The following is a 23,320-nucleotide window of genomic DNA, read 5'->3' on the forward strand; positions in this document are numbered from 1 at the left end:
TTAAACGGCACATTGTAAGAGAAAAATCCTGGAAGCATGGAATGTTTTGAGCAGCTGAACTGATTCATATTCTATATCCTCGGCTTAAGCTGGCCTTGGTTTTGAACATAAGTACTTAAAGCATAATAATAATAATAATAATAATAATAATAATATTATACCCTGCTCTTCAGCCAAAAGGCTATCAGAGTGGCTTACAAATTGTTAGACATTTCCCTGACCTCAGGCTTACAATCTAAAAATACTCAGGTGTTTAAACAAACAGAAATATTACAAGACAGAGCACTTAGCTTGCAGAAATTAAAGAGCTTACCTGTTTTAGAACTTCTACTAAAACTAAACAAAAAATAAAATCTACAGCTAAATCCCTCCTTTCAAGTAGATAATCCCTCTCACGCTGCTGCTCATCCCTGAAACAAATACAAACATTAGGTTATTTAATATACGCAAGTCTCCTTTTAAAAAAATTATATATATAATTCACATTTCTTTCTTTTTGGCATAAGTAGTCAATACTATTGAACATGGTTTTTAAACTGTCTCATCCAGTCAAAACATGAAATTTGATACCAACTTTAATATGTCATATTAACAAAAAGGAAAACTTTAAAAAGGAAAAATCTACTAACCAGACATTTACCAATAGAGAAATTTACATGATTTATTCAATATAGTTAGAACCAATCAATATTACAAATTGCAGCAATGTTTACCCCAACAAATCACTGTATTAACTGTGATACTGCCCCCTTAGTCTTGGCATTAGGACTGCCTTAGTTTTTTCTGTATATTTGTCAGCAACAGATAAAACTAGTTTTTGTCCCAAAATGGTAAAGCTTTCTTTTTATATGTGCCATATCTGGTTTTCCATGTTATCACTTTTACTTCTTATTTAATGTTCTATTGGTCTTCTTCCTATAGCTAAGTATTACATCTCATGCATTTATTTGTTACTGCAGATTGATTTATATGAACATACAGGTAGGATGTCTTTTAGTTGACACACACAGCTAAGTGCATGTTGAGGCCAGAAAAGTATTATTCATGTTTAATTATTCTAACTGTAGACATCACTAATAACCTAAAGGTGGCAATCTCTGATATAAACTTACCCCTTAGATTTTGTGCTAGACCGAGGCCTGTACTCATAGGATTCATCTTCAGTTCCATTTTGGCGCTTGTACCAATCAAACAAGGTGCGTAGTAAGGAGGGGAGACAGTGCTCTGCTACTGAGCTCATAGAGCTTATCAACTGTAAAGATAAATGGTTTAGGTATTTCATAGAATGCTTCCTCTATTCAAACATGCATGCATGCAAACCTCTGTACCTTTGGCTTATGTTAAGACAAGAGTTTAGGCAACAAGTACCCACTTGCACTGTGGAAGAATACCAGCTGCCATTGATGCACCCAGAAAAGAGATAAAGTAATAACTATATAGACTTGGTGTAAAGATTTTGGCACCCTACTATGCAGATGGTATCCTATGAAAACAAGACACTGCAGAGATTTGTCATTATCAAGTGCTTCTTGAATGCAATCCATAGGTATTGCCCACATGGAACATAGCATACATGCCAAAGCACAGTGTCTACACTTACACTCTTGGAATAAAAGACCCATACAAAGTCACTTCTGGGAGTTATTTAACACTATGTTCAACTAATGTGGCCCCTTTGTATCTGTTGGGGTTTGGTTCCAGAATTCCCCGTGGATATCAAAATATGTGGATGTTCAAGACCAGTTATATACAATGGCGTAGTAAAATGGTGACCCTCACATAAAATGACAAAATCAAGGTTTGCTTTTTGGAATTTATATGTTTTCTGATTATTTTCAAGCTGTGGATGCTTGAACCCATCAATAAAAAATCCATGGATACAGAGCGCCAACTGTACTTGTATATATGAATACTGATGATCTTGGGCTCCCCACTTTGTATGCTTAGAACAAATTCTTGTTCTGAAGCATTTCTGCTCAGAAGAACCTTACTACTTTTAGGCCTGCCCTGAGTTTGTTTGTTTGTTTAGCATTTTAAGATGTGCCTTGAACATCAACAAAAGTTAGCAGCTGGCTGGATGGGATGGAGGGAACATTGGGTCCTTGGTATCCACTGGAGTTTGGGTCCAGAATCCCCTGTTCAAGTCCCATTATATGCAATTGTGTAGTAAAATGGTGCCACTCATATAAAATGGCAAAATCAAGCTTTGCTTTTTAGAATTTATATATTTTTTAAATATTTTCAATGTATGGATGGTTGAATACATGGGTAAGGGATCCATGGATATGGAGGGCAGAGTACATATTGTAATGGTCAGCATACGCCTGACCTATAATCACAAGTAAATGTTTACATAAGATTTTTGACATCATGTCAACCACGTAAATTGATTCAAAGGGTTAGGGACTTTTGTTTGTATGTATGGGTGGATGGCATTAGTGTAAACGGAACATGTGACTAAACTAAGTTTTCTAAAACTCTGATCAGTTGATATAAACATAATCAGTTGGCATTAACACAACATAATCTTAGTCTAGTCAGTTGTAATTGGGAGTCTTCAATTAGTCATGGTTCTAGTAAACAGGAGAATTCCAGATATAAATGACATGTGCCACAAAGGCAAGGGAGAGGCTATGCAAATCAAGACACAATTTGTTTGCATCTATTTTGTTACGCTGACATAGGATCACCTGGACCACCTGAAACTACAAGATCAATAGAGCGATCATGGAAGACTGACCCAACTTGTTGTAAACTGCCTCAAGTCAACCCCAACTCATGAAGGCCTTATGGATGAGGCATTTCCAAGGCCCTGTTCCTCTATTGCTCTGGATCCTGCAGGATCAGGCATGGTCACCTTGATTGCACCCAGTCTCTTCTGTCATACATTTGTACATCAGATTTTAATAAATATTGAATAATTTAGGTTTTTGAACAAACACTATATTTTCATGTCACATAAAATATTTTAAATCAAAACTTGGCCAACCTGGTCAAACTGAAGATCTTCACCTCTCTGAAGAGATCTTGACAAGGGTTTTTCCTAAAATCAAAATAATAAAATTAAATCTTCAAATCACAGTCTTCAAATCACATCTGACAGTAGATCAAGCCATCATACACATGTAAAATAGTTAAGGCTGATTCTTGTTATGTTCCTAGATAGTTTTAACAATTAAAAATGATCAATTACATCAAATATTTGAAATTAAGGTAAGAGAATTAAACTCCACATTGCACCAACACAAAGGGTCTTCCCCTTCCCCTCTGCTGCCCCACAACTTGTTCTGGAGGTCTTGAGACCTTCAAAGTAGATTTTTAAGGCAAGCAGGAGGCTGGGTCTTGGGGATTACTGTTGCTCTTGGTTCTACTGATAGAAGCAACTTCAAGTAACCTTCTTGCCTGTATTGTTACATATTTAGTAACATGGATAATTCTTTAATAAACATTTCTGAACCCTTTGGTTTTAGAATCAGAAAGGAAATTATGAGAATGGCAAAAATAAAATGCAATAAAAAGAGTAAGGGGGGAGAGTAAGAATTATTATTCTAACAGACCGGTACAAAAATTTAAGAAGAAATGTTAGGTTGCTACTTGAGCCCTACCTCTCCTCTTTTGAAGCTCACCTTTTTCAGAATTCAAGACCCCCTCCCAATAATGCCCAAAGCCCAATGGCAAAAGCAGAGTAGTAATTCATAAGTACACACATTTCTATTCCAATAGTACTTGTTACACTTTTGAGGATTAATTTTGCACTTTCCAAATAACAGTACAAACAGCTACAAAAACTTACAATCACCATCTTACTAAAGCCCATGGATATTCTAAAGAGGGCTTCACAGTGTCTCCACTAAATATCTGAAATGTGTGTGTTATGTATACAAGCTTCTTGTTGTTCTGTGACTTAAAGTTGTTTCCAGTTTATGGAGACCCTAAGGCAAGGCTATCAAGGGTTTTCTTGGCAAAATTATGTCAGGAAGGGTTGCCTTTTCCTTCCTCTGAAGCTGGGAGAGTATGATGTGCCAATCTAGTGGGGTTTCCATGGCCAAGATGAGATTCAAATTATGGACTCCAGAGTCCAACATTCTAACCACTAAACCACACTGGCTTTCATTCAAGCCTCTCATGTCACTCACACAAAAAAACAATGTCATCTTCTCTATCAAGTCCATTTAAAGCGTTGAAATTGGTCTGCATTTATTCCATCTTGCATTAGATTTCATTTCAATTTGATTTTGGTGGCAGGGGTATCAACTGCACTTATCCTTGTCAGGGCACAGGATAACCTTTCCAAAGCTGACCCTGGAGGAAGAACAAGTGCCTGCCATTCTGAGCATGATGCTCCAGTCACCCAATCTCTTTCTCTCTACAAATTTTCAGCACATGAAAAAAGCATTTGTTTCAAACATCTTGAAACAAGTCTTTCTCTGCTAACAAGTGCCATATTTCTTCCTGTGCAATCTTTCTTCATTTTCATTGTTTAGTAAAAATAAATGCAAGGAGTATCAGGTTCAGTAAGACTTATTGCCTTCCCTCACTGCTGTTGCACTGTGCAATTTTTCATCAGCTTTTTGTTACTGGTTTTCTTGCCAGCATTCTGTTCATGCATTTGCTAAAGTTCAGTAGCACTTTTATGATGCCATTTTATTGACAATTCCAACAGTGACAGCAGACGGTCCCTGCTGCTATCATGGAACTTGGTACATGCCAAACAGGTTAACTGTGAAAGAGCAACACAACTTGTTCAAGCAATACAATCAATATGCACCAGATGTCCACTTGACTCAAATTACAATTTAAAGAATCTATGTAAGCAAACTGTGTGTCTTCTACCAGTTCCACGTTTAAACACTGTAACTTCCTGAGGTCAAAATTCACAAAACTAGATATATTACCATTTTTTTAAAAAAAGGACCTACTCTTCTTTTTGTACATCCCCATATCCCAGATATATAGTTTTTTCACAGATGTTAAAACCATTGGGGGTAAAACCAAAATAAATTACATAAAATACTGCAACAGTGACAGAGAAGATGACTGATTTTTAGAATCTTAATTGGATTGTGTTGGATAAAATACACAGAAGCCGCATCCACACATATTTAGGCCATTAGAGTGTTCCAAACATTTGAGGAGGGCACCTTATCCCCAAAATTTGGGTGTGGAGGCAGCCAACCATACCCCTTTAGTTTGATCATGAGCTACCCGGATGCACACCCTCCCAAACACATACAAGGATAGCCAGAGTAAATAAACCCAAATCACACCCAATAATCAGGTTCTTTTTAAAGTGGGACCATAATGAGAACCCCAGTTCTTCTTTCTCAGTTCTCTACCCCTACTCTTCCCCCAAAGTTGCCAGCTGGAGAAAATAGCATGTTTCCACCCTTACAAGAGAGTTTGAACACCCAGGAGGCAAACTGATATGACACTATCTCCTAGTTTGTGTGGAAGCTGGGATGAAAGAGGTGGCAATGGTGCCTTCGGTTTGTCTGCTTTGCCCCAGTGATGTTTCCACTGTATGCCAGTGGTGGCATTCACTCCATCTTGCAAAAGAGCAGGTGAGGGCAGTATGGGATGGGGGAGAAGCGGCAGGCAAGGTAGAGAAACCGGCACTTGATGGTAAGCTTCACAATTTTCTTCCCTTCTGTCAGTGTGTGAGCCACTTCTCCACCTGTGTGCTGATTTGTTGGGTAGGGGAGCAAAACCTGCAACTAAGAAAGGAATACTTTTCACCCCTTCCTCACCAAAGCCTGCCATAAATGCTCAGTTTTAATGCAAGTTTCCCCTCACTGACTTCGGGGGGGGGGGGGGGGAGATTTTGGAGCAGATCTGTGCAGTGTTTTTTTTAAAAGTATTTATTCCTGTTAAAAACTGTTCTAAAAGTGTTTCATGATCCTTTCATACTATACCCTACTCTGAGGTTTTATTCTATGAAGAGGCATGTTGATATTATCAATATATGTATAAACAATAGAAGGAACCATATTATAAATCCAAACGTAATAGGAGTTACAGTTATATAAATTTAGGATTTGTGTTGATATAGGATTTAGAGAAATGTAGAATATAAGTATTTTAATAAAATTAATAATGTACTGTATATTGTGTACTATAATAGCAATTACAACAAAATATTATACTATACAATAATATATGTATTAAATTATTATATATTAATAAATAAGTTTAATAAATATATCATTATATAATAAATATACAATTTATTATATAATATATGGCCAAACTTCTTTCTCTGCTTCATTCTTGCTTGCTTTCCATCTATATCATACCCTTCCCTTCAGCTATTTCTTCTCCTAGAAAAGAATTCATTGAAATTCTGAGCTGTTTTCCAGTCTGAGCTTCTACCCTAGCAAGCACTAATAACATTTACATGTTATTTGTAGGATAACGAAACAGTCAGTAAAACTAAACTAAAGCACTTTTTACAAAGTGCTTCCTTGAAGTTGATCTCAACATAAGCAAAGTTCCCGCTGTTTCATGCTTGGCTGGAGTGACCGAATGTAAAGAAAACAGGTCTCCGGCACCTTTAATAACTGTGCAGAAGAAATTATTTTGGCATGCTACAAAATCTGCTTTGTTGTTGTTAACTGCCTTCATGTTAACCCCAACACATGATGACTCTGCAGATGAGAACCCCCCCCCCGCAAAGCTGGTGGCCATGTGCGCACTGGCTTCAAGAGGCCTCTGGAGTCCTGTAAAGCCAGCAGTTGGCCTTGAGCGTTGGCTTCAAAGACCCTCTGGAGGCCTGCGAAGCTGGCAGCTGGGGCCGTTGGAGACCTGAAAGGTGGTAGAAGGCCGCCGGCAGCGCAGAATAGGCCAGGTGAGTGCACCGGGCCACAGGGCTCTCTTGTTGCCAGGTTCAACCCAGCGTATAAGATGACCCCCAACTTTTGACCCAATTTTAGAGGGTCAAAAAGTCATCTTATACATCGGAAAATATGGTATTTCATTACAAAAAGCTAAAATACATGAATTTGTGAACGAAAACACCCACATTAACAAACAAAATTTAATTCATATGCAGTTAGGTGGGAGGCGGAACATCTTCAAGTAAATGCCATTCCCTTCTCCTTTTGTGTCTTGTCTTTTTTAGATTGTAAGCCTGAGGGCATGGAAATGTCTAATTAACAAACTGTAAGCCGCTCTGATAGCCTTTTGGTTGAAGAGCGGGGTAGAATTATTATTATTATTATTATTATTATTATTATTATTATTAAAAGGGGTCACAAGTGTAAAAAGTTTGAGAACTACTGGTGTAAGCCATTCCCTTTTAATTAATAGTCATTAGATGGAAAGAAGCTTGCTTGGCTTTAGTGAATTTGCTGCGTTTTTCTCAAAAAGAGTGGCAGATCTAAATAAAGTTTTCCCTGCTTTGCTTCCCCTTTTCTTTCTAATCTATCACGGGATGTTTGAAATAAACTCAGCTTCCAAGAATTTCCTTCAAAGAAAAAAATTGTTTACAGCACTATCCTGCACAACTTCAAGGAATTCGTGTTTGGTTCTGAGGGGAAGTTTCTGAGGTGTGTATGACTTTGATTCAGATCAGAAATGGCCAGTCAGTAATCCATGGGCTGTATCTGGCCAGTGCCAAAGGTTCTGGTGTGCAAATCCCATCATCCCTAGCCATGTGGTTGTGCATGTAGGCTTGATGAAAACTGTACTATAAAACATCTGGAGGGCACATATTGTAGGAGCTGGCAGCTGCCTCATGTCGGGTTGGTGGTGAACTTGCCCAGGGTTTTAGATGAAACATTAAAGGAATTACGCAAATACCAAAACAAACTCAAAGAAATGTATAGCACTGTTAAAGTTAAAGCCAGAGTGGATAACCACACCACATCACTGAACTGGAAGCTGCCAGCATTATCCTGTTGGGGGAATGTTGTTCTGAGCCATTATATACCTTGCACCAGGAAAGGTTTTTCGTTTCATTTTTCAATGGAAGTGGTGGTTTTCACTTGGAGGGAGAGTCAGTACTTACAAAGAGGAGGTCCATGGGGGTGACACCATTAGTTAATGCACTGTGTGACATCAGCACTAGTGATGCAGATGCCACTGTACAGGAATCTAAATAATTATGTTTATTGCAGTCTAAACAATACTGAAATATGCTTATCAGTCCAAAGCTTTAAGACTGTCAAAATTTTATACGAAGACAAAATAAGCACTGAATGACAAAGTGCAAAAATAAATATTCTATGTAGCAAAGAGGAGCTTCTAATTTAAGAAATGAAATTAACTTCCAGATTCTTGAAGAGTTGACATGATCAGGGCAAGCCTAAACATTAGGCAGGCTGTGATAGCTGCACAATAGCTTCTGTACTATGCACCTTGTCTTGGGGACAACAACAATTTCAACAACAATTTTATTACGGCATAGAGGCAGTATAAAAATAACACAGTGACCAAGAATCCATGTAGACATAATACAATGTCCATACTTATCAGTGAGGGAACAAAAATGGTATAAAACTCTCAGTCATGTGTCAATTGAGAAGAGGATTTAGGGGGGTTATAGAAATTTTACAAAAAGGTTACTTTAGCATAATCATTTAAGTATCAATTAACAAGAATATCCACCCATTTGGGGGTGTTTGGTCAGGCAAGAATGTATGTTAAAAAATTAAAGATTAAGAGAAAAAATATAAAAGGTATATCCCATCCATATACATATAGACTGACATCATCAGTCGATTCATAAAAACAAATAGAATTTCATATAACAAATGACATAGTATCTGAAATAATAATAGTAGCTATAAACATTTTTTCAAGGTTTACTGTATTTGTTTCAAATATCTTATACGGAGAGTAATAGCTACTGGTTACATATTTGTTGCAGTCTGCTAAAAGATATTCAACATAAAATATCTTCTGGGTAGCTGCTTAATAATAGGAGTTATATAAAAAGCATGGGACTCCATATAAAGGGGGCAACAAAGAAGGACATGGCTGGTTGATTCGACTTCCTCAAGACCACAAGGACAAAACCGACAGTGGTAAGATACTTTTTTAAATCTTCCTTCCAGAACTGCTTTAACCTTGCCAACATAACAGCTCTTTTTTGCTTAGGAATATTTAGATATTCAAAATACCTGGCACATTTACTAAATTTTCCCTGATATCCTAATAGTAAGATGTAATAATGATTGGCTTCTATGGGTTTGCAAGTCGATATCCTTGATTCGCTGGGTAATGGCAATGTTTGCCTTATTGTAGCCTAACGCGGATATGACTGACAATGATAGCCCAATGGAGGACAGCTTCAGGCAGAAATAAAAAGATCCGTTAGGATTAACAAGGCCAAACCAACTGGTATGAAAACAATTTTAGCCAAAGGTTGAATTTACAAATCCAAATGCCTTGCCCAATACTATACACAGATTTAAATGTATGCCTTAGGGTTGCCATAAGTTGGAAATGACTTGAAAGCACAAAGCAATGCGCTGATTAACATGCAATCTGCCTGCTCAAACAGCAGATGGAGCCAATAACCTCTCTTTTTCACTAGTAAAGCTTGTTTGTTCTTTCCTCCAGGTTTAAGGGGGTCAGTCAACTGGGAAATGTTACCACTCAGGAGATATTTCTGGGAGAGGTGGGACATTCTGCCAAAGAACTACTCTGCCTGTCATAAAAGCCCCTTCCTTTTCTAGCTGCCAACTTTTCTGCTGAGTCATGCTATGGAAAGCTGCTTACAGTGTGAAGCTGATAACAGATATTGAGACAGGAGCTCGGTTCCAGTGCTTTATGTGCCTAGAAGTACTCCAAGTACCAATGGTGGAGCTTTAAACTAAGGGCCATCCAGTCCAACCGCTGGCTATACAGGAAGACACAATCAAAGCACTCCTGACAGATGGCCATCCAGCCTTTGTTTAAAAATCCCCAAAGGAGAAGACTTCACCACACTCTGAGGCAGCATATTCCACTATCGAACAGCTCTTACTGTCAGGAAGTTCTCCCTAATGTTGAGGTGGAATCTCCCTTTGAGTAGTTGGAATCCACTGCTCCCTGTCCTAGTTTCAGGAGCAGCAAAAAACAAGTGTTCTCCATCTTCAATATAACATCCTTTCAAATATTTAAACTTGGCTATCAAGACACCTCTTAACCTTCTCTTTTCCAGGCTAAACAAACTCAGCTCCCTAAGCTGTTCTGCATAGCGTGAGGATATGAGACCCTTCACCATGTTGGTTGCCTTCCTCTTGACATGTTCCAGCTTGTCAATATGTTTCTTGAATTGTGCAACCTAACACAGTATTTCAGGTGAAGTCTCACCAAAACACAACACAGACATCCCTCCCTGTTCGTGGACTTGGGATCTGCGGTCTTGATTACTCACGGATGGCAAGTGGGGAGGAAAGAAAATGGCAAGCACGGGAGCGCACAGCCATTGAAATCAATGGGACCCCAATATCAGCGATATTTCCAATTCGCGCGCATGTGTGTGTGCCCAGAACAGATTCCCTGTGAATCAGAGTCCCTGTGACTGTAGTTTGTTTGGTACTACTACTTCCCTTGATGTAGTCCACAAGTCAAGGGAGAGACTTCTTCAAGCAATTAAGTGCTTGATTTTCACTGAGGAAAGGGGGCAGAGGCAGTGGTTAAGTAGTGTGCCCATTGTTGAAAGCTGAAGAGGTGTTTTGTTTTGGACCAGAATCCAAATTTGCCTCCATTCTTCCAATGTACAATATTAACAGAGGAATATGTTGTTGGATTGTGTTATACTATTTTCTCAGTCTCAATCTGACTCCCAAACTGCGATGCGTAACAGATTTGCTCTTTGAAACAGTTTACCAGAAGACTACACTGCAAGACTTGTTGTAAGTCTTCTGCTAGCTAAAGACTATAAAATGTACTGATATTGGAGAACTAAAACATATTGCATTGTTCACTCAGTGTAAGTCTAGTAATTCCAGAAGGGCTAACAGACCCAGAAAAACCCATAGGAGTGAAGACAAACAACCACCCAAAGGGAAGATATTTTTTACCATACATCAAAAGTGTCACAGACAGAATAGGGAAACTGGTGAGGAAACACTCCAAAACATCAAAATCAAGACCCAGCCCAAGGAAATGAAAACCACCCAGGCTCAGCGGAGTTTTCCAGCAGACAATGGATCACTAATTAAATAGACATCCTGAAGCCTTGCCATTGAACAACAGATCAACAAAGAGATTAACATGTAAATCACTTCCTCTCAACCAAGAGTCACAGAGTATATATACTCCACTCATGTCCATGCCAGCATTCTCTGAAGATGCCAGCCACAGATGCTGGTGAAATGTCAGGAACATCTTCCAGAACATGGCCACATAGCCCAACCCCCCCCCCCACACACACACACAAAAAACGAATTCCTATTTGTACATGAGGGCTTAAAGTAGACATACATTTCTTTCCAACCATAGCTTTGTTAAAATTCTAGATGCCCTCACTGGCTTTTATGGGCAGCTCTGACTTGTGCACTAGAGGAGATTTAAAATGAAAACCCTTATTCCAAACTTGGTTTGTGTGTGTATCACTCTTATAATTGTGCGCCTTTGTTCACTGAGTCTGGCTTTATTAGGTGGTGACAGTTTGAGATCCCTCTCTATAAACTGATAAACATTCCAGATTATTTTTGTGGGTTTTTCGGGCTATGTGGCCATGTTCTAGAACGTTTTCTTCCTGACGTTTCACCAGCATCTGTTTCCAGATTTTTCTTAAAACAAAGATTATAAACACTTAGGGGCTCTACGGACCGGCACTTTGTACACACCTTTGCACAACACCTAAACATCACTGTACACAAGGGGCATCATCATGGCGCATGAGTGTGCCTATGGCATCCCTTCAGGGATGCAAAAAGAAGCTCCTTTTCAGGGCTTTTTTGCTCCTTCTGGAGCCGGTGGCGTATGATTGCTGCGGTCTCCATATAGGACTAACGGGGCGGCGCTCAGCCACCCATCTGTAGAGGCAAGTCGTTTCTTGTTCTTTTACCCAACTGCCATAGTTTTACATTTTCTCTACTTACATGCACTGCAATGCTTCTTCCTTTAGGTGGCTATTTTGTAATGTTTTTAAAATCAATTTCTCTGAGCAAAATAACTAAATAACTAAAATAACTCCAAGTCCACACAGATATCATGTGCTTTTCATAATATGTGACAACACAATTTAAAAACGAAAAAGAATAAAATGTGTGTGAGAGCTTGAAAACTAATTCCCAGAAAAGATCCAGGTGGCATATGAAAATGAGACAATATGAAATTTATATTATTTTATTACACTACTGCTAAAGAAGTAGGATTATAAAATGTGAACTCAGCTAACGATACATCAGACAGTCTAAGTAGACACAGCAGGTGAACAAACATAGTTTATTATACCCATACTATTTACAGTATCAAATCTAAACTATTTTATTATACTACTCCTAAAGAAGTAGATTTTTAAAATGTGAACTCAGGCAACAATAAATCGGACGGACTAAGGAGACACAGCAGGTGAACAAACACAGTTTATTATACCTATACCATTTTCCAAGAAAACGGATTAGATTTTTTTTCTTGATTGCTTATCAGTAAAAAGTGGAGCAAAAGTCAACTGTCCTCAACAAGCATACCAAACAGCAGCATTTTGAAAAAGTGTAGCTTAAGTGTATGTTAGAAAATAACCTTTTGTCTGCTTTTAAATTGCCCTTTTCAATGGCACCATGCAAACCCAAGTATTTTCTCAACCATAGAAACAAATTATAATAGAACCTGAGAGTTACATTTAAAGATGAACACATTTAGAGGAAAACCTCAAATACTTCCCTATGTATAAATACTGAGCTGACGAGTCCAATACTTAGGCGCGGGACAGACCATCCAAACAGGATGGCCTCCCAGCGCCTAGCTTTGGTCCGCGGGGGAGCCGCAGCCTCCAGACCGCAGGACTTCCCCACAGACCAAAAAGAACCCACAAAAAGCGATTATGACGCCGCAGTGTGCCAATGGCGCACTTGCGATGTCATAATAGCACCACGACGTGCGGACCCTAGGCATCCATCACGTAATGATGGCTGCGCCCATCTGTACAGGGCGCTGCTATTTTGACGCCCTCATCATGTGTGAAGGGCGAGGGGAGCCTAGAAGCACTGCCCCTTGCACATGACGAGGGCGTCCTATTGCGCCCATCTGGACTGGGCCTTGGAGAGTTCACCAATGCTCTATCTCTGTACATGTAAAGCATACACTTCTTGTAGCTGTCAAGTTTACAGTTTTAAAAAATTAGACACGGTCACATTCACACCATGATCCACAATATTCACAAATGTACCCCTATATACAAATCAACATTGCCTACCACCATATAAAGAAAGACAAATAATCAAATCAGATAAATATTTACTTTGCTCCACTGACCAGAACTTTGAAAAATCATATGCAGCAGTTCATACTATTGGTGGATACGTCTGAAGCTTTCTTACTTGGATGCTTCGTACCGTAAGCATCTTTTTCTACAGAACTGAGCTGTGGCAGCTATAGTTTAAAGTGTCTAATTAGATTTTTATACTTTTTATACTTTCAGGTATCCATCAGAACAGACAGGCCCATCCCCCTCTAGTCTTCAAGTGGATAATTTCTGGCTTCCATTTATCAATAGTACTGCATTAAACCACATATCTATGGGGACCAGGATATCTGAAAAATAGTATTCTTTCATAAGAGATGTTCCAATGCTAAGATCTTTGGGCAAGACTGCTTCTTGTGTTCCACTGACAAAGGCACATTTTGTGGGGATGCATGGGAGGGATTCCTTGATGGCCCCACTCAGACTCTGTAATCCTCACAGAAGGAGACTAAACTGGTCTTCTCTGCTACCTTTCTACCAGCAGACAAAGATCTTTACATATAGGGGCAAAGCAGGCAGGTGCCTTGGAGTGGCCTCTGGCCCCAATTGGCCCGGGACTGCAATAATCAGACAGCCCACTTCTAAAACGGGCTGCCTCTATGGTCCTAAACAAGCTAACAGCAACAAGCATTTTTTGCCCCTCGTTTTGCTGGCAGCTTTCGGCCACACTGGAGGCGTGCATCGTCTGCACACCATGCCTCTGAAACAGCCAGAAGCTGCTCCTTTTGGCCCTTCTGTTTCGGGCAGTAGACTAATCTTTCAGATTTGAGATGCTGTAGCTGAAGAGGATTTAAATGATCACTTATATACTCATGTATAAGTCTAGAAATTTTAGTTAAAAAATTGACCCCTCCAAAAATATATATATATTCATAGATCAATGTAAATACTGTCCTTTAACTCTTATCAAAAATGGAATCGTCACCTTTTCCGAGTGGTGAAATGGTGAGAGCTAACTTTGTCCCAGGAGCATCTAAAAGAAGCATCAATCCCCTCTACTCTCTCCACTGTGGCACCACAGCTGACTTTTTGAATGCCTGGGAGGGAAATTGGCAGCAATGGCAGCTCCTTGACATTTCCCTTCAAAAGCATGCTGAGAGGAAGTGGACTTTGAAGGATTTGAATGCGACATCTATGTATATTTTGTTAGCTTTTCTAGGTTAAAATCAGGCAAACCTATCAGGCAAAGTCCTGAAAGCCAACTTTTGGGGCTCATTTAGCCAAGTACAGGTCAACCTCTTTTGTCTAACTGTTTACTGGACTCAGACAATAAATGTAAGTTTTTCTTTTTCACCTTACAAGATCATCCAGATTAATTTCCCCATCTCTACCACAAGTTCACGTTGCACTAGTCCCGTAAAGGTGAACCTATGGAACAAGTGCCAGAGATGGCACACAATGCCATTTGGTCCAGTACCTGATGGAGAGAAGGTGGAACAAGTGTGCATGACTGTTCCTCCCCCCCCCCCACACTCTGGAGGCAGCAGGAGACCAGGAAAGATGCAGGGGTAGAAGTCCTTCCCCCAGGGGATGGAAGTCTTGCCCCTGGCAAGTATTACCCTGGTGCTGGAAAAACCCCGGTGCTGGAAAAACATTTAGTTGGGGCACTTGGCCCTGAAAAGGTTCACCACCACTGCACTAGTCCCTCTGCATTCTGCTTAATATAGATACCAAATATTCCTAGAAGGAAAGTGAAGGATAATTGTTCACTTTCCTGCTACAGCCCTTATGTACACAAGTCACTACTAAAGTGAGTAAAGAAACTACAAATAATTTGAAAAATCAACATAGCCTTTGCAGCTTCACCAAACTGTAAAAAGAAGCTGATATTCAAGCCAAAACAAGAAGATGCACCCATAGGCTCTCTTGATTGTCTCTGCCTAGTAGCTTTCTTTCAGTGCCTTACAATATAACATTTTGTCACATCTAAATTAAAGGTCTGTGGCTCATTTCAGCTTTCCTTCCTGTAACCAATGGTCTCTGGTTGCTTCTCCTTACAGATTAAAAGAAACAAGGTAACAAGTCACAATAGTATTTATAAAAAATAAATTTCATTGAGACAGGAAATGAGTTCTTTGATACAGTTCTATTTTGCAGTTTCTTGTATATCTCTAAGTAATTCTGCTTTACTAAGCATTCTGTTATTTTAAAAACCTTCATGATCCTTCTATACAGGGAAAGAGGGAAATCCTATTAGCTATCAGGAAGAAGAAAGTACAGTTGGATTATCTGGTGCTCTACTGTAGACCAGTGACAATTTTCCCATATTGTCTGTTTCACCGACCTCCTATTATCGAAGTCAGGTTAAATAATTTTAAATAAACATGAACGAGTCAGTGCATCTTAGAAAACTCACCAAAGGTTCAGCCATTACAACTTCAATTTTCTTTTCAGCCTGAACAGCAAACTCAGCAAAGAGGCTCTTGATAACATATTCACCAGGTTTGACATCTGGATCAATTGTAATATTAGACATGATGACACTTCTTTTTTCCCAAGTAGAATTGATGCTGGGAGAAATCCTACGTTTAGTAACACTTCTGGCTGGTGCTGATGCTAGTGGAAAGAGAAATAAGCATCATTAATAATAAAGTAAACAAAAACATCAGCATTTTTCAGAAGTAGCAATAGATTCTAGAAAGTTACAGATTAATACACTCCTCTAACAAAAGAGAAAAATTACTCTAATTTTGTGATCACTTTCTTATGTTTTCATTAGAAAATATTTATGAAGTCAAAGTTATAAATCTCTAACAATATCAGATATAGAAGAAGTGTTGGAAGGATTTTATAGACAATGTTACTGACTTTTGTTTTACTTTTGTTTCATTTCTCTCTAAATTTTCCACTTCAATTAATCTAGATTGTAAACTTTAAGACCACCTGACTAACATTTAAAATACAAGTGAATACATCTTCAGTACATGCTCTGGAGATGCAGAATAGGATCAGATGTAAATTAAAAGGGGGAAATACAGCAATATAATTTACATTAATTTACAGCATATTCAAAAGATTATATATTCATTCTTGACAAGGAAGTGTTCACTGGAAATAGAAACTAGGAGCATTTTTAACTTTCTGATTTCTAGAAATGACATATGGTACAAAAGAAAGCTATGTGCATTTGTATGCCTTAAGAAAAGAAGAACACTAAGAAGGAGCAAGGCATCAAAGAAGAGTTCAAAAGTGCTTAAAGCAAATTCTTTAAATTCTTGGAAATCAGAACTACAGAGAACAGTGGGGTATGTAATGTGATGGACTACAGCACAGCTTTGGCTCAGCTTCCAGACTCTTAAGATGCATGCATCATTTAAATAGCATACCTCCAAAGTGACCCGAAGCAACTTTATTTTGGCCTATCTGTATCGGGCCTAAATTCATATCTACAGAATAAAAGTGGTTTAAGAACTTATGTAAAAGCTGGTGAAGATGGGGATGCAAACTTCTTCTGACCAACTATTCCACAGCTTCAGCATCGCAACAATGCTCTCTTGGAACACAAACTTCATGCTCTTGTGTGTATAGAAGCAGTATGGCTATTTTTTTATTTTCAGTAGTAATCCATCAGAGCAGAAAACAGATACGATAAGTAAAATAATAGATCACAGGGGGTTAACTTGGCAAAATTGCCAATCTTTTCTAAATAAGCACCCCCCAAAAATGCTGATTTTTTTTATTTTTTAAATTTATTTAAGGCATCTATATATCATCTCCCAACCCATCAGAACCCAATGAATGAAAGCATTTTTTTAAAAACGATATAAATAAAAAACCCTAATTAACAATAATTTAAAACCAAAGAGTTAAAAGAGCCAGAGCATGTTCAAGGTCAAAAGACCCCATGGAACATCTTTTTTTAGCTGCCTGCCAGAAGCTCAGAAGAGATGGAGCCAGTTAGGCAGGGAGACTTCACAGTCAGCATGCTGCTATAGAGAAAGCCTTGTCACATGTAACCAGCAACTTAGCCTTGCAAACTGTTAGGACACACTACAGGACTTTCATGGAAGATCTTGAATTATGGCCAGGCTTATATGGCAAGAAGCAGTCTGAAATTTCAAATATTCTGTTCCCAAACTGTTTAGGGCTGGTACCTTGAATTGAGCTCAAATGCAAACTAAATGCCAGTACACTTCTTGTAAGATTGGTGTTACATACTATGATGAACACCTATTAACAGTTTGCTAACCACAGCTTCCATTTTCAAAGACAGCCCCACATACAGCACATTGCTTTTGTTGTTAACTGCCCTCAAGTTGTCTTCAACTCATGGTGACCCTGTGGATGTCCTCAACTGCTCTACTCAGTTACTGCTGTTTCAGGCCACTGGCCTCCTTGATTGAGTCCAAATATCTGGCATGTGTCTTCCTCTCTTTCTTTTGTTCTCTAGCTTTTCCTATCATTATTGCCTTTTTGAATGATTCATGACTTCTCATGATGTCGTCAGGTATGAGAGCCTCTGTTTAGTCATACTGGTTTCGAGGGAGAGTTTGGACTTAATCTGTCTAGAACCAATTTATTTTTCTTCTTGGACATTCACGGTATCCTTAGCACTCTTCTCCAGCACTACATTTCAAAAGAGCTGATCTTTCTACAGGCTTTCTTCATTGTACACCTCTCAATCTGTACCTGGTGATAGGGAATACAACGGCTTGGACGTTCAGCATTATATCCTTTAGGGTTTTGTCCGGTTCTCTCACAGCTACTCTTCCCAATTTTTTGTTGTTGTTGTTGTTGTTGTTGTGTGCCTTCAGGTTGATGACCCTAAGATGAATTTTTCACAAGGTTTTCTTGGCAAGTTTCTTCAGAGGGTTTACCATTGCCATCCTCTAAGGCTGAGAGAGTGTGACTTGCCCAAGGTCACTTAGTGGGTTTCAATGGCCAAACCAGGATTCAAATCCTGGTCTCCATAGTCATAGTTCAACCCTCAAACTACTACACCATGCTGGCTCTAGTCTTCTTCTAATTTTTGACTGCAGTTTCTATTCTGGTCTATATTTGATCCAAAGAATGGGAACACTTTTACTATTTTAATTTTCTCGTTATCTAGGATGAATTCTTGTGTATCTTATGTGACCATTTTTTCCCCTTTAATGTTCAACATTAAGCCTAACTTAGAACTTTCCTCTTTGATCTTCCCCAGTAACTGCTGCAGGTCTTTGCTTCTGCTACTAGTAAATCTTAGGTTGTTAATGTTCATACCTCCTGTCTTTGAGTCTAAGCCTGTTCATCGTATGTTTTCTGCATACAGGCTGAATAAATAGGGTGACAGTATGCAGCCTTGCCTGACCCCTTTGCTGAATGGAAACTATTCTATTTCTGACAGCAGCCTTCTGTCCTCAATACAAGTTACACATCAGTACAATCAAATGCAGTGGCACTCTGATTTGAGAGCATTCTCTAGCTGATCCATGAAGTCAAAGCTTTTGCTGTAATCAATAAAGCACATGCATACATGCATATTTTATTTTGGCATTCCCTGGTGCACTCCATTATCCATTGAATGTTTGCAATGTGATCCCTAATGCCTCTTCCTTTCCACAATCCAGCTTTTGCCTCTGAGATTTCTCTTTCCATATATAGTGGGAGTCTTTGTTGAAGAATTTTGAGCATGACTTTGCTTGCATGGGAAATTAGTGCAATGGTCCTGTTATTACCGTAATCTTTTGTGTCTCTTTTTTAATGGATGGGAACATCCACTGCTTTGTTTTCCATATTTGTTGGTATATTTTAGTTAGAAGGGTACTTGATTCTGTCTCTGTGGATTATAGAAGTTCTATTGGTATGCCATCTGTTCCCAGGAGCACATTACAGTAGTCTAATTTATGGCACAAACCATTTTGGCTCGAACTGCTCTCACCAGGAAAGGGCAGAGTCAGCTGACTTTCCAAGAGCAACACTATGTGCAAGTGAACCTGATGTTTCAGAAGGAACACAACCCCATATAGATCAGGCTGTGATCTTAAACCCATGTTAATTTTCCTACTGACTACAGGATTTCCCATCTTGCCTGGAGCCTCAGTTTATTCACCTCCATCCAATCATTCTCTGAATCCAGATTATGCTTCACACCTCCACAGCCCTTTTGCCATCAGTTGTAAAAGAGAGAGAGCTAGGTATCATCACCTTACTGAAGACATCACCTCCAAAACTTTGAATAATCTGACCTAGCAATTTCATATAGATACTAAAAAAGAATAGGAAACAGTACTGAGCCATGTCAGACTCACAAGCTAATGGCCAAGCCACTGAACAGTTCCCCAGCGCTACCTTCCCAGTCAAAAAAGACCAGAACCACCCATGTCCCATATCAGCCACGTGTCCCATAATACTATTATCAAACGCGTTGAATGCTGCTGAGTAGTCCAGTAGGACCCGTCCAAACTCCAACCTCCCCTAGCCGTTTCAAGTGCATGTTAAATAGCCCAGGGGACAAAACCAAACCCTGAGGGACCCCCCCCCCCCAGGTCTATGGTCAAAAAGTCAAGTAGTAATCCCCTCAACATTGCCTTCTGGATTTGCTCTTCAAAGAGGATAGCAGCCATGCTGAAACATTGCCTCCAAGCCCCATCCCAAGGCAACCCAGAAGGATACTATGGTTGCTCCACCCCACAGTATCCTTCCTAAAAATGGAAAAATGGCAACTGCCCAATGAGTATCCAATACAGATCCAATTTAAACATGTTTTCATAATTGCATACTTCAAGGCCAACATTAGTATTATTCAACTTACAAATGGCTATCAAGAAATTCTGAAAGACTATGAAGTCTGTCGTGAAAGAGTGATGACTAACATACATTATATATTGTTTCTCCTGACTCCAAAGCCACCACTGGCAAACATACCCCAGAAATACAGATGAATTCTCAGTGTAAATTGTGCTTAAAGTGATTTTGCTGACAAATATCTAGTTTAAAGAGGGCAACTTTATTAATATCACTTTGTAAGCAGCTGTGACAGATCTGTGTTGAAATATTATTTTTAAAGCAAAAGACAATCACCAACAAGCAACAACCAATTTCAATAAAGGTGCTCTCCTGCAAACCATTCCTGCATCTGAAAACCCCACAAGTTCAAATTAATTCAAGTAGCAGATAAAGGGTGCAGCAATTTCTTGTAACTCTGCAAAATACATACCTAACTAAATTACTTAACTACTCACAACCAGGATATTTTCAATGTACAAAGGAAGGAAGGAGGACTTCAGTTCCATTGTCCCCAATGGTGCTGTGGCTGCATGATCGTGCTGCCATTGGGGTCAATGGAACGTGAGCATCCACGAATTTTGGTATCCACAGGGAAGTCCAGAACAGATCCCCCACAGATACCAAGGGCTTACTGTATAACAGACATCCAAAACACACAATCTTGAAGACTTGCAGTTAAACAGTCATAATGTAATAGAGAGAAATCCTGAAATCCAGAAGTAGATATTTTTATCAGAGGCAACAGATCTGTTTGTTTGTTTTAAGCAAGGCAGGTTTATCCAACAAGGAGGACTTCTTAACTGGCTCAGGAGGCATCTGAAATACAGGAGAGTTAACAAATTTGTGAAAAGAAAGAATCTGGGAGCTGTCTAAAATAGGTGGGAAGATAAGGTCCCATGATGACAGTACCACAGTACAATACCACATTGTACATAAAGCAGAGCCGAGTCATTACATCAAAAAGCAGACCAGTTCCAAACGTCATGAAAAAAGCAGTCCAAAGTCAGCCAAAAATAACTTCTTCCCTCTACATCTACTATTAAATAGGAATATGAAGGTAAGCATACTCAGAGATAGATGAAAGTCCCAAGAGCCAATGACATTCACTGAATGAAGAGTTGCAAAGGAATCTGAGAAAACTAGATTTTAGTACTAGCTATGACAGATGCATTTATTATGTGGGTAGGCCATCCTTGGTCAAGTTTATTTCTCCATTTTAAAGCAGAAAACACTGTTGACTGTGAGTCCTGTTCTAAAAGAAAGACAGGATATAAATCAAACCAATAAATAAATGAACTAGCGGTTTCATTCATGCCTAGATGAAAACATTAGGAGGAGCAGCAGGTTAGTACTATGAATACCACTCTACCTGAGCCTGGATGATAAGCAATAATGAACATTAATGGTTCTTGTTCATATAAATATAGCCAATAAGAGCTCGTGGCACAAACATACAGTATGTAATACAACCCTGGCCTTTCTGCCAATGTTCAAAAGAAACTAATACAGTTTGATTTATTTTATCTCTTACAGGAAATAGCTAGGAAACTTAATGGATAACGTCATCAGGTATAAAGTTTATATCCCCTCTGAAAACAGGCAAGTGTCCAAGAAAAGGCTTTCTGGCATTTTGTCCTATTAGCGCAACTAGGCTGTTCTTTTGCTTGCTTCTATTTTTTGAAACAATGGCTTCCTACCAATTTCATCTGTCCTAAGAACTGAATGCAAAGATAGATTACAACATCTCCTTCTCCTTTGAAATAGTTCACAAATGAAGACAAATTAGAACCCATTTATCCTTCCTTTGAAATTTGAGTGTATATTGTGGAAATGAATCCAAAAATACCTCTGAACAAGAAACAGTGGTCAAAACAGAAAAAAGCTCTTTGTTCTCAGAAGTTTTAGATCAGATTGCTTTAGAATGACAGCAATTGCTTAATAATTTTAAAAGTTAAAACTATTGAAAATATTCTGAATTAGCTGGGCCTATGTACAGTATGAATGAATAATTACATAATACATCATATTAGTAGGAAACTGGCTGCGTGATAGCCATACCTGTTCTATAAAGTTACTTACCATTGTAGCTACACAATACATTATAAGTAAATTTAAAGAACATAAGTGACTTGTATCTGCTTGCACTTCCTCCCCCCAAAATATGTTTGCCTGTCAGAAATTAAAAACTATGTATGTTAAAGAAGCTCCTAAAATAAGTATAACATTTTTTCTTAGCTCAAAAAGTCTATTCATGTCACTGCATGGTAATTCTCTATGCTAAATTTTGTGTTCAATCTGATTAATTCAGCAGCAATTCTGATTACTTGGAAGAGTCAGTAAACAATCCTAAATAACCCAAGAAAGTCAACACCAATGCTGCTCCATGCCAAATAGAATATGTATACAAAGAAAAGTATAACAGAAAATAGGTAAAGCAGAAATCTTACCCTAAACAACTAGATTTCTAAACAGATGTAACATATGGGAGAATAAACTACCACGTGAGCCCTTGTCTGTAGTTTGGGATGATACAGCCTATGCCAGCATTTCCCAAGCTGGGTGCAAAATGCCACAGGGCACCTCAGGAAGCTGATGGGACATTGTGAGATATTTAAATTTTTCACTTTCTGGAGGCAGCCAGAACTAGGGGAGATCTTTGGTGACAGGGGCTAAGAGATGTAAAAGGGACTTGTGATGATGACTTTCACACTGCAGCTAAAGGGAAGAGTACCTGAACCCTGCACAATGCAGGCAGAGGTTGCTGAATGAGTCAAACTTCCCTTCCCTCTTCCAGGGAAGTATTCACTTTCATATTTCATTGCAGCTAAGGAACATTCATCCTCTCTCAATGTCCCTGACTAGTTAGTGCTGTACTGAGCCAAACATTGGCTGCTTACCAAATACTCATTCCTGCTTCTGTCTTTTAGGAATGTAGTGGGGCTGCCCTTATAAAAATGAGCTTGAATCTGTACAGAGCATCCACAGCAACTGTGGGAATAATGGGACAACTCAGTCTACACCCTTTTCAACCGACTCCATCAGCCTTTCACCACCCCTGGCATAATTTCTGAGAGCACTGCCACTTTAAGAAAGCTCTTTTCTCCCCCTTCCTCACATTCTGTGATAAGGCTACTTGCCAATGTTATGCCAATAACATAACTGTTTCTTGTCTCTCTTTCTGTCTGTTTTCTTCACTGGCAGCTGATTTATAGG

The 23,320-nt window shown here is 38.9% G+C and overlaps 1 protein-coding gene across 3 annotated transcripts in view; it reads right to left on the minus strand.

Moving 5' to 3' along the window:
• FRYL (FRY like transcription coactivator) overlaps nt 1–23,320 on the minus strand; it is a 183,589-nt gene that overhangs the window by 111,633 nt on the left and 48,636 nt on the right. For all 3 annotated transcript variants that reach the window (XM_089525215.1, XM_089525212.1, XM_089525213.1), the window contains 4 exons: nt 15,756–15,955; nt 2,990–3,043; nt 1,113–1,252; nt 314–410 (listed from right to left, as the gene is read on the minus strand). In XM_089525215.1, coding sequence (XP_089381341.1) covers nt 314–410; nt 1,113–1,252; nt 2,990–3,043; nt 15,756–15,955 — 491 coding nt within the window. The remainder of the gene's footprint in view (nt 1–313; nt 411–1,112; nt 1,253–2,989; nt 3,044–15,755; nt 15,956–23,320) is intronic.

Source organism: Sceloporus occidentalis, unplaced genomic scaffold (assembly GCF_023333645.1).
Source record: "Sceloporus occidentalis isolate IW3139 unplaced genomic scaffold, rSceOcc1.0.p SCAF_5, whole genome shotgun sequence".
Classification (NCBI taxonomy): domain Eukaryota; kingdom Metazoa; phylum Chordata; class Lepidosauria; order Squamata; family Phrynosomatidae; genus Sceloporus; species Sceloporus occidentalis.